At 35.9% G+C, this 13,153-nt stretch overlaps 1 protein-coding gene across 9 annotated transcripts in view; it reads right to left on the bottom strand.

Moving 5' to 3' along the window:
• The window catches only part of POLQ (DNA polymerase theta), a 114,742-nt gene that overhangs the window by 90,819 nt on the left and 10,770 nt on the right, over positions 1 to 13,153 (bottom strand). For all 9 annotated transcript variants that reach the window (XR_004526393.2, XR_004526394.2, XM_033855781.2 and 6 more), the window contains 4 exons: positions 9,599 to 9,818; positions 6,970 to 7,117; positions 4,411 to 4,557; positions 2,510 to 2,722 (listed from right to left, as the gene is read on the bottom strand). Coding sequence is in view for 7 of the 9 variants with exons in the window: in XM_033855781.2 (XP_033711672.1) it covers positions 2,510 to 2,722; positions 4,411 to 4,557; positions 6,970 to 7,117; positions 9,599 to 9,818 (728 nt within the window). In the remaining 2 variants the exon portion in view is untranslated. The remainder of the gene's footprint in view (positions 1 to 2,509; positions 2,723 to 4,410; positions 4,558 to 6,969; positions 7,118 to 9,598; positions 9,819 to 13,153) is intronic.

Below are 13,153 nucleotides of genomic sequence, written 5' to 3'. Positions count from 1 at the left end.
ACTATTTTTTTTTCAAAAATGAATCCAATAGTAAGGGAAAGGAGGCAGTAAATAAGATATTCAACAGGCAAAATGAAGGCCATTTGCATTAGAGAAAAACAGAAATAACAGTAGGATTGTGGTGGACTATACTAACCACCCAGGCAGAGAGAAAATACAGATGATGCTTTCTTAACACTGCCAAATTGAGAATCAAGATAGGAAAAATATAAGGAACTATAAACTTGATAACCATTGGTTATTTACCCCAAATATAATTACAAAAACATAGGTGCCATCAGAACAAACAAACAAAAGCCAGGTGAATAAAATATACCACCTGGCTCTTGTGATAACTATAAAACAACCCAGCTTAAAACAAAAAAACTACCTAGAAAATGGATCAACTAGCATTAGCAACAAGGTAAAAAGCCACTTTGAGCAGTGTAAAGCTCTTCCAGGCTTTGATTCTTCAACAAAATAGACAACCCTTTTTCAGGATGAGCAAGATTTATGAAAATGCCCAAAATAATGCCAGTATATATGTCCAGATCCCATTCCCACCTGCCTAGTGAGGCTGTATCCATATTATAATTGAGAAGTCAATTAGAGTCAAATCATTCATAGATTTGATATAGATAGATCTGCGAACTTTTTAACTGCAAGTCACTGTTTTGGCACAAAGCACCATCATCCTACACTGGAAGGTTCCAAAAAATCCAAAGAGAGATTAAAGAGTCATCTAAATAAAACTCCATGAACTATCCAGGAAATATTAATATCATTTATAAAATGCAAAGAAGTTACAAAAATGCTACAAAAAGAATGACCAAGTATTTAAATCTTCATAGTTGATATGAAACCCTTTATTTGCACATTCTCCACTTAAATTCTGAGCAAGCCATATGCCACCTAAAATGGAACATTATGCAAAGTCAAAATCTCAGAAGTTTCCAAGACCTCAGAAACAAAGTTGTTGTGGTATATTTTAGTATTGTTTGAATGTTGTCTGATTTAAGGCTTGATATGAGTCCAGGGTGCCAACCTTCCTATTATTCTTCCCCATGAGAAAGATAAGCACAAGCTAAGAACATAGCAAAGCAAATAAAACCTCCTTATCTTTACATCACCTTGAAGACCCTCTGGCCTTGAAAGAAGAGTATCTATGTAAAATGAACTTACACTCCACTCTCCAGAGTTGTGAGTCTACTGAGAAATGAAAATTGGAGGAAGGACAGAAGGAGGCAGTTAGGAATGAGAAGGGAGCATCTTAGCTCTTCCTCCCGCCCTTTTAAAACACATAAATGTAATCTGCATATTTCGTAGATAAAGTAAGAGACAGAAGTAGGATAAACTACTTTGATGCCTTTAGTAAGAGAAATCCAATGAGTTGGAAGGTTTGTTTAATCAACAAACTTCTTAGGGCTTAAAAGTGAGGCAGACCAGTGGCCCTTCAGGGATTACATACAGACGAATCATTTGCTACTAGGGCTGAGACTAATACTTGCCCCTAATAGCCATTCTCTCATTCTTTCTTTAATAAAACCCCTAAATGTTAGATGAACACAGGGTCACTCAGCTAGATTATATTCACCAGCTTCCCTGTAGTCAGAGAATGTAAACATATGACTTAGTTCTGGCCAATTGTGTGTAAGGAGAAATACTAAGTGCAACTTCTGGGAAGTGTCCTTAAAGGGTAGGATGGGCCCTTTACTTCCTCATCTCTCCTTCCTGATGACTGAAATGCAGATGTGATAACAGAGACTGGAATAGCCATCTTATACCACAAGATAGAAACTATACTGCTGAACACGGAAAAACAAACTAGAAGAAAGAAAGTGTGACAGAGAATGTTCCTCTCGAAGTTCTTTAATGTTAGAAGACTCAACAATTTAGTCATACCCAGAATAATGTAGCAGGCAAGAAATAATATTTGCTGCTATCTTCATATTTAATTCAAACAAGCCTCTTCCCTATTGCTTAAGACAAAAGTTTTGTTTGCATTGCTGGTAATATTGTCATTACTTGTTGATACAAAATAAGAAACTGAAAAAGTGTTTTCAGAGCCAGCACCAATTTAGAAAGAGAAAGAGGGTACATGAAGTTCCTATTCCAAAAGTGTGCGAGTACTTCCCAGCTCTCAGCATCCCTATTTGAACTCTTACAGCAGGCACCTAAACAGAATTAATACCCATATAAATTAATCCCTTCACTAGCACAAAATAGTAGATGATACTGGAAATTAAAAGTCATCTTACAGCTAATGTGATGTCATCTAACATAATACTGAATCATTTCACTGTATATAATACAAAAGAAAATCTTGATTCTACATTACTAGACAATCAATAGTTGATGATATGAAAATTTTAAGTTATAGTCATATAAATATTAAACAAATCCAAAAGGATGACATTAGTGTTTTGGATAACAAAGAACTACAGCATGATAAGAAATGGGTTGCCATTCAATTTCAGGTAGACTGACACTGTCCTTCAGCAACACTATTACAAAATTCAAACTCACTTACCTACTGTGTCTACTCCTTTCCTGCCAGCACGACCAACCATCTGCTTGTAAGTAAGAATATCTAGAGGTCGACCACTGAAAATAGGAGTCCGAATGATTACACGACGTGCAGGTAAATTCACCCCAGATGAAAGAGTAGAAGTTGCTGCCAAGACCCGAATCTGACCTTGACGGAAGGCTCCTTCAATGATATCCCTCTCCTCAAAAGTAAGACCTAAAAAAAAGAAATTACAATAGCATATATTTATTAACATATAATGAAAATATTGTACTTGATCACTTACAAATGGATCTGAGAATCTGTTACAAGCATGTAAAGATTTTTTTCAAGCTATTGTTATGACTGTAAACAAAGAAGTAATCAAAGTCTACCAATTTAAGAGTATAATCCGCCAACCCTTGTACTGTATACTGTACTTCTATCTCATCTTCTAGACCAGGGGTTGTCAAACTTTATCTGTAAATATTTTAGATTTTGCAGGACAGATGGTCTCTGCTGCAACTACTCAACTCTACCACTGTCACATGAAAGCAGCCGCAAAACAAATGGGCAAGACTGTGTTCCAATAAAACTTTATTTACAAAAACAGCTGGATTTGACCAGCAGACTGTAGTTTGCTGACCCCTGCTCTAGACAAGAACTCCTTGAAGGTAGAGACATGCCTTATGACAGTATCTGCAGGGTCTATCCAACACCATGGTGAGACACATAAATAAATGTCTGAAAAATAAATGCATGAGTAAATGAAAAACAGCATACAGAATACACACTTATGTGGCTTATTTTTTATTTTCTTTTATTTTAAGAAAAATCAAAAGGATTGGGATTCTAGTTTGTAAATAAGTTGTGGGTCCACCGGTATTCATTTTACTAGTATGCATTATAAGTTATATACAATGAAAATATTCTTTTATGTGTTTGTGTGTATGGGTATATATATATATATATATATATATATATATATTTTAAAAATTTATTTATATATGGCACGATAAAAATTTTAAATAAATTGAAAAGGTTAAGTTCCTAATCATAGAAACTATATATTCTTTTTTTCTTTTTTACATCTTTATTGAAGTATAATTGCTTTACAATGGTGTGTTAGTTTCTGCTTTATAACAAAGTGAATCAGTTATACATATACATATGTTCCCATATCTCTTCCCTCTTGTGTCTTCCTCCCTCCCACCCTCCCTATCCCACCCCTCCAGGCGGTCACAAAGCACCAAGCTGATCTCCCTGTGCTATGCGGCTGCTTCCCACTAGCTATCTACCTTACGTTTGGTAGTGTATATATGTCCATGCCTCTCTCTCGCTTTGTCACAGCTTACCCTTCCCACTCCCCAGAAACTATATATTCTTAATCATATCCTCAGCATATATCATCATTGACAGATCATACCCTGAAAGAAATTATTTAATTCGGTGACTGTCATAACCCTTGCAATTTTGACAACCTAGGTATTTGGTTTTTAAACACTTGTAGCCCTCTCAAAATACAATACGACAAATTCTAAACTTAATTTGATTTTGATATACTCGTGAGAATATTTCCAATACCCCTTGAGATAAAAGGAAACAGAGTGGCATAAAATTAGGATAGCAAGTACCACTCTAACCTAATTTTTAAAAAAACGAAGTATAGAAAGGTAATAATTTTAGAATTCATTTACCCAATGGTACAAAAAAGCTTATATCCAGTATTTATATACCATACAGATAAGTAAACCTACATGTTATTCTTGTTTAACCTTAATCACACAATTTCTTAAAATAAAATCTAAGAGTATTAAGTGTGGTTAACAAGAAATCAAATGCAAATCAAATATAAAAATAAAAATGAAGAAATTATAAGGATTCTTGGAGGGGGCTTCTTAATAACATATTATAAATACGGATACCTGCATGATGAAACGCTACTCCCCATGGCACAGTTTTTTGTAATACAGAGTCCAGTCCTGAAGGCAAACGTTTTAACTGATCCATCACTTCTAGGAGGCCCTTTTGTTCCAGTATCACTGGTGGAAGTTCAGATGATCTTACCAATCCTGTCACAAAAAAATCATCAACACTGTCACCTCCCCTTGGACCTCTTTAACTGCTATCTGCCTGAGTCATGACAGAGGGCAATGGTTCTGAAACTACTACTTATAATAATCACCTGGATGGGGCTTCCCTGGTGGCGCAGTGGTTGAGAGTCCGCCTGCTGATGCAGGGGACACGGGTTCGTGCCCTGGTCCGGGAAGATCCCACATGCTGCGGAGCGGCTGGGCCCATGAGCCATGGTCGCTGAGCCTGTGCGTCCGGAGCCTGTGCTCCGCAACAGGAGAGGCCACAACAGTGAGAGGCCCGCGTACCGCCACAAAAAAAAAAAAATCACCTGGACATCTTTTAAAAATACTGATGCCTGGCATTCACCTCTGGACTTTGTGATGCGATGCAACCTGGACATAACGATTTTTAAATCTCCCCAGGCAATTCTAATGTGTACCAAAGTTTAGGAAACACTATATTAGGGTGAGATCAAGCCCACAGGAGGAGATCAAAGAAACAGCTGAAGGAAGGAGAAAATTACAGATACTACCACTCAGAGACTAAAAATCAAAATCCTCGCTCAAAGTGTGCCCCACCCCCCAAACCAGCAGTGTCAGAATCACATAGGAGCTTAGTTCTAAATGACAATTCTTCTAGCCTTTTTGGCACCAATGTGGTAATTAATCATACATTACCCTCTGTTTTTGCCTCTATGTGTAACTTCCCCCAGAAGACCTTCTTAGATGCAAGAACTATGTTTGCTTAAAGAATTTCTTAGAATTTTGGATTTCTGAACTAGTAAACCTTCTCATAGAATGTATCTTATATTTTATATATTTTTAAGTCTTTTAGGTAAACTTTTCCTAAAATTTTGAGGATCCACAGAGGGTTGCCAAAGTTTTATTTCTCTAAGAACAATTTAAAATTTTTTTAAAATTATCATTGATTCCTTATTTCAAAAGAAAAGTTATTTTAACATAAAAAATCAGTAGGGATAATTTCAAAATTTAAACTTCATCTTTACGAAAAATGTGCTGCCATGTCTTTACTTTTCTGGTGAAAAGTTCATCATAGCCCAGGCTCCAGTCTAAGCACTAGGATTTGGGAACCACTGCTATAAATCAAAATAACAGAGCCTCAAGCAAAGAAAATATTAATAATGTTTCTGGTTATTAAGGAATATAAGTTATCATGGTTCACATAAAAAATATAAGTTGGCATAATAAGAAAGTATCAATTAAGAGGGAACTAGAAGAGATATTAAAACGTTGGATCAGAGTCTACCCAATATAACTTCAGGCAAAGTTTACTTATTGGAGCTAGGCTTGAGATATCCATCACCTGTCCTCAAGATGCCACTGTCATAACAAAGTCATAAAATATCACAGTATTCTGTAACTAGAACTGGTCTCTGTCTTCCCTACACTTATCTTTGACCCCAAGGGACCATAAGCTAGTACTCATCCTAGAATCAGTAAAAATATATACTAATGGTTATAGCAATATACTAGATCAATACTCAGCAATAAAAAAGAAACAAATTGATAAAAGTAACAATCTGGATGAATCTTAAAAATATTATGATGAGTAAAAGAATCCAGGCACAAAAGACACATACACACAAAATGATTTCATTTACTACATGAAATTCTTAGAAGACAAAACTAATCTAGAGTGACAGAAAATATATGAGTGGTTGCCTGAAGCTGGGGATAAAGGGAGGAGATTGACAGCAAAAGAGAACATTTTAGAGTGACAGAAATGTTCTACATGTTGATCACAGTGGGGAGTTAAACAGGTGAACACATTTGTTAAAATTCATGAAGTTACACACTTCAAGTGGGTACATTTTATTCCACATAAATTCCACCTCAGTAAAGCTTTTAAAATATTGGGTTGGCCAAAAAGTTCATTCGGCTTTTTCCATAAGATGTTATGAACAAACTTTTTGGCCAACCCAATACATGTGTATATATGTATATGTGTGTGTGTGTGTGTGTGTGTGTGTGTGTGTGTGTGTGTGTGTGTGTGTGTGTGTGTGTGATTCTTTTTAGAGTTACAGTTTGGAAATATAAAAAAGATATGACTGCTTTCCCCCAAAAAATGTGTATATGTGAAGTTTTTTATACAATTTAGGGGCTTCGAGGTCAACCTCTCAAAGCTCATGGATCCTAGATGAAGAACCTCAGTATATATCTGTAGAAATCCAACATTTTAAAATTCTGAAGATTAATCTAAATGTGTGTACACATTGTAAGGAGGATAAGGAGATGATTAGTCACAAAAGCATAGTTTTACAAAGGAGTATACAGTAGGCAGGTGGTGGCAATGATGAAAGAGAGCCATGCTTTGCTAATATAATTATTAACATTACTTTCAAGCAAATGTCCTAAGTATGGAGGCTTTCACTACTATCAGTAACTTACCCTCAGCTTGATGGTGTAGATTGTAAAACGCATAGGCAATGATATCTGCCAACTTCTCACACCATTTCTTTGACGGACAGAAAAGTAATACTGAATGGTTATCACGAATGGTCTCATAACATAAACTAACAACATGGTCCTCATCTCCCTAAAAAAGAAAGAGAAGTTGCCACTGTAGTAGTACTTTCAAAACATTTTCATATCATTTTAAAGTCATTCATTTTGCTTCAAGGGAAAGGTTTTTCTACTCAAAGGCATGATAAAAATCAGTTACACAAAATCAGTAATAAAACAAAGAAAAAGCAGAAAGAGAAAAGAAGAAAATAAACTTCCTTATGATGCAAGGTGAGTAGGAAATATCTTATATTCATTCAACTAATATTGACTGACCTCCAACCCTCAAGTAATGGGGATATTATGGTGAGTAAAAGAAAGTCAAGGTACTATCTTTAAGGAGTTTAGGTCTCACTGGGGAAACATTAAAGTACTAAACAAACAAATGTAAAATACAATCATAATACGTACTATGAAAGAGAATTTTATGGTGTTTTGAAGCCTCATATTTGACATAAATTTGAAAGATCTGAAAGAAAGGTTTCCCTGAGAAACTGATGATTTAGCTGAGACGTGAAGAATGGGAAGCATTATCCTAATGAAAGGTAACTGGGGGACAGAGAACACATCTCAAGCAGAACAAAGAGCATTTGTAAACACCCAGTGGTGGCCCAGGGAGTTCTCAAAACTGGAAGGTGAGTGTGTGTAACTGGATTAATTCATTAATCCATTCACTCATTAAGCAAATATTTACTATGTGCTATATATTGTTCTAGGAGAATAAAGCAGAAAAACAGCTCTGCCCTCAGAGTTCTTCTACTCCAGTAAGAAAAGATAGATAAAAACAACAAGATAAGTAAAACACGTAGTATGTTCAATTTTGAAAAGTGCAAAGGGGAAAAATAAAAAGGGAAAATAGGAGGAATGGGAGAACACAGCAATTTAAATAAGGTGGCCAAGGAAAGTCTGAGAAATTGATATTTGAGTAAAGGTCCAAAGGTGAAAGGGTAAACCCTACTGATGCCTGGGGGAGAAAGCATTCCAGATAAGGAGAACCTGAGGTGGGAGATTCTTGGCATATTATGCAATAGCAAAAAGGCTACCGAGGAAGTAAGAAGGAATATAGAAACTGAAGTCAGCGCACTAAGGGAGTGGGGCAGATCATGCAGGGGTTTGTAGGCTACTTTAAAGATGTTGGCTTTCATTCTAAATGAAACAGGGAACCATCACAAGTTTTTGAGCAGCATGTGATATTCATTTTAAATAGGTCACTAGCTCTTGATTTAAGCACAGACTGAAGGGGACAAAGTAGGAAGCAAAGAGATCAATTATGAGGCTATTTCAAAAATCCAGGTAAGAGTTGTAACATTTAAATGAGGTGGAGGCATAGGCATGATAATAGAAGAAGATTAACAGGAGAGTAGATGAATGTGTTTACTTATATGCTTAAGGTAACCAAGGCACAGTCAGGTGAAATTTGGGGTACAGAGCGAAGCAACTAAATAAGATTCCATACCAGGCATGCGGAAGCTACAAATGCATACCTATGACAGTACTAAAACACATGAATTTAGTCCTATTCCTAGTTCTAAACTTACCCTTAACTTTTTCAGTACTCAGAGGCACTGCTCGGCATAAAAACAGATCCCTCACAGCACAGATCATGAGTCAGTCCTTTAACCTCAGGACTGAAGAATCAGGCTTAGAAAAATATTGTGAACTAAACGTTTTTAAGTGTATTTAGGGGTGTGGGGAGGGGATATTTCTCAGGCCCTTCCTAGGTGCTAGGCAATTCTTTTAAATCAAATTTCATTCTTACAATACTAAATACAAGTATTATATCCCATTTTATAGATGAAGACACTACATTCATTGAAGTTATGTGATTCAACTAATATCATAGCCATATCAAGTATCCCTATGAAGTATCAGAAGTAGGTCTTTCTGACTCCAAAAAATGATTTTTCCACTCTCCTATATTATACCTATAACATTAAACAAAAGGTCAATTTTCCACATTAGTGTTTAGTGTAAACAAAGCCATAAGAAAATCTTTTTCCTAGTTAAAAAGAAAAATCTACACAATTTTATACTTACACTTACAGGAAATGATAATACTTAAATTTAAGACACAGCTACATTTCCTCTCTCACCAACACCACCAATTCTTTAATATGAAACCAATTAGCTTAGCATTAGGAATCCTTCTAATGCATATATAATGCATATTCAACTACTTTGCAACCCCCTACTTTACTTAACTCAAAAACTGTTAACTTGGGCTTCCCTGGGGGCGCAGTGGTTGAGAGTCCACCTGCCGATGCAGGGGACATGGGTTCATGCCCCGGTCCGGGAAGATCCCACATGCCATGGAGCGGCTGGGCCCATGAGCCATGGCCGCTGAGCCTGCGCGTCCGGAGCCTGTGCTCCACAACAGGAGAGGCCACAACAGTGAGAGGCCCACGTATAGCAAAAAACAAAAATAACAACAACAACAAAAAAAACTGTTAACTTGTGAGAAAATGCAATCAAACACAAAAGTACTGGTGGTAATTATATAAAAATAATGACTTACCTTTACTTGCAGCATGGGTTGAAATTCCCTCACAAGCTTCAATGAAGAGTCATAAATAGAATTTCCAATTTTTACTGATTCCAGCAGTGGTACAGGGCGAAAGTCAGTGTGGTAGAGTTCAGCATTCAACCAGGAAGCCACAAGCTCCAAATTTGGGAGAGTAGCACTCATGCCAACAATTTGCACGGCCTTAGACAGAGGACTGGCTAAATATGCCTGGCTGTGAAAAACAAATGAAAATGATGCTAAAAGACACACAGTACTAATTACAAATGGTGCTAACAATACTCTTGGTCGTGTCCTTTGGTATATATGTGCATAAATTTCTTTAGGGTATATACCTAGGAGTAAAATTGCTGGGTCTTATATTATCTTAATTTTATTAGATAATGTCCAATTGTTTTCCAAAGAGACTGTACCAGAGTTACACCCCTGCAATCCATGTGTGTTTTTTCCCCGTTTTATTGAGATATAATTGACACACAGCACTCTATAAGTTTAAGGTGTACAGCATAATGATTTGACTTACATCATGAAAAGATTATCACAATAAGTTTTGGGAACATCCATTATCTCATATAAATACAACATTAAAAAAACAGAAAAAAGTTTTTCCCTTGTGATGAGAACTCTTAGGATTTACTCTCAATGACTTTTATATATAACATACAGCAGTGTTAATTATATTTATAATGTCGTACGTTACATCCCTAGTACTTAGTTATCTTATAATAGGAAGTTTGTCTACCTTCATTCAGCTCCTTCTCTCCCCAACTCTGCCTCTGGTAACCCACAAATTTGATCTCTTTTTCTACGAGTTTGTTCATTTTTGAAGTATAACTGACCTACAACACTGTTAGTTTCTGTTACACAACACAGTGATTCAATATTTCTATACATTTCAAAATGATCAGCATAAGTCTTGTTACAATATGTCATCATACAAAGCTATTAGTTATTAACTATATTCCCCACATTGTACACCTCATATCCATGACTCATTTATTTTGCAACTGAAATTTATACCTCAATCTTCCTCACCTATTTCTTTCCTCCCCACAACCCCCATCCTTCTGGCAACCATCTGTTCTGTATTTTTAGATTCCACATGTAAGTGAAATCATAAAGTATTTGTCTTTCTGTCTCACTTATTTCACTTAGCATAATACCCTCTAAGTCCATCCATGTTGTTGCAAACAGCAGGATTTCCTTCTTTCGTATGGTTGAATAATATTCCATGGTATATAAATACACCATGTTTTCTTTATCCATTCATCTATTGATGGGCACTTGGTTGCTTCCATATCTTAGCTATTGTAAATAATGCTGCACTAAACCTAGGGGTGCACATATTTTTTCCAAATTAGTGTTTTTGTTTTACTTCAGATAAATACCCAGGGGTAGAATTGCTGGATCACATGGCAGTTCTACTTTTAATTTTTTGAGGGATCGCCATACTGTTTTCCATAGTGGCTGCAGCAATTATATTCCCACCGAAAGTGCACAAGGGTTCTCTTTTCTCCACATCCTTGTCCACACTTGTTATTTGCTGTCTTTTTTGATAACAGCCATTCTGACAGGTGTGAAGTGATATCTCATTGTGGTTTTGATTTGTATTTCACTGATGATTAGTGACGTTGAGCATCTTTTCATATGCCTGTTGGCCATCTGTATGTCTTCTTTGGAAAAATGTCTATTCAGACCCTCTGCCCATTTCTTAATTGGATTTTTTTATGTTGATTTATATGAATTCTTCATATATTTTAGATATTAACCCCTTACTGAATACATCATTTGCAAAAATCTTCTCCCATTCAGTATGCAGCCTTTTCATTTTATTGAAAGTTTCCTTTGCTGTGCAGAAACCTTTTAGTTTGATATAGTCCCATTTGTTTATTTTTACTTTTGTTTCCCTTGCCTGAGGAGACATATCCTAAAAATATTACTGAGAGCAACATCAAAGAGCATACTACCTATGCTTTCTTCTACAAGTTTTATGGTTTCAGGTCTTGATTTAAATCTTTAATCCATTTTGAATTTATTTTTGTGCATGCTGTGAGACAGTAATCCAGTTTTATCAACACCATTTATTGAAAAGGCTGTCTTTTCACCATTGTTGTATATTCTTGCCTCCTTTGTCATAGATTAATTGCCCATAAAAGTCTGGGCTCATTTCTGGGCTTTCTAATCTGTTTCATTGATTTATGTGTCTGTTTTTATGCCAGTACCATACTGTTTTGATTACTGTAGCTTTGCACTATAGTCTGAAGTCAGGGAGTGTGATGTCTCCACCTTTGTTATTCTTTCTCCAGACTGCTTTGGCTATTCAGGGTCTTATGTGTTTCCATACAAATTTTAGAATTTTTCATTCTAGTTCTGTGAAAAATGCCATTGGTATTTTGGAAGGGATTGCACTGAATGTGTAACTTGCCTTGTGTAGTATGGTCATTGTAACAATATTTATTCTTCCAATCCATGAACACAGTATAGCTTTCCATCTGTTTGTGCTGTCTTCAATTTCTTTCATCAGTGTCTTATAGTTTTCTGAGTACAAGTCTTCTACCTCCTTAGACTTATTCCTAGGATTTTTTTATATATATATATTGGAGTATAGTTGATTTACAATGTTGTTTTAGTTTCAGGTGTACAGCAAAGTGGTTCAGTTATACATTTATCTATTCTTTTTCAGATTCTTTTCCAGTATAGGTAATTACAGAGTATTGAGTAGAGTTCCCTGTGCTATACAGTACAGCCTTGTTAGTTCCCTATTTTATATATGGTAGTATGTACAGGTTAATCCCAATCTCCTAATTTATCACTTCCCCCCACCTTTCCCCTATGGTAACCATAAGTTTGATTTCAAGATCTGTGAGTCTGTTTTGTAAGTAAGTTCATTTATATCATTTTTTATTAGATTCCATATATAAGTGATATTATATGACACCTGTCTTTCTGTGTCTGACTTACTTCACTCCTTATGACAATCTCTAGGTCCATCCATGTTGCTGCAAATGGCATTATTTTGTTCTTTTTTATGGCTGAGTAATATTCCATTGTATCTATGTACCACATCTTCTTTATCCATTCCTGTTGATGGACATTTTGGTTGCTTCCATGTCCTGGCTACTGTAATTAGTGCTGCAGTGAACATTGGGGTGCATGTATCTTTTCAAATTATGGTTTTCTCCAGGTATATGGCCAGGAGTGGGATTGCTGCATCATATGATAGTTCTATTTTTAGTTTTTTAAGGACCCTCCGTACTGTTCACATAGAGGCTGTACCAATATACATTCCCACCAACAGTGTAGGAGGGTTCCCTTTTCTCCACACCCTCTCCAGCACTTATAGTTTGTAGACTTTTTAATGATGGCGATTCTGTGTGAAGTGATACATCATTGTAGTTTTGATTTGCATTTCTCTAATAATTAGTGATGTTGAGTATCTTTTCATGTGTTTTTTGGCCATCTGTATTCTTCTTTGGAGAAATGTCTATTTAGATCTTCTGCTCATTTTTTATTGGGTTGTTTGTTTTTATGATATTGGGCTGCATGAGC

Source organism: Tursiops truncatus, chromosome 4 (genome assembly GCF_011762595.2).
Source record: "Tursiops truncatus isolate mTurTru1 chromosome 4, mTurTru1.mat.Y, whole genome shotgun sequence".
NCBI lineage: Eukaryota > Metazoa > Chordata > Mammalia > Artiodactyla > Delphinidae > Tursiops > Tursiops truncatus.
Note: the sequence above shows the minus strand (reverse complement) of the source record. Positions and strands in the feature narration are given on the sequence as shown.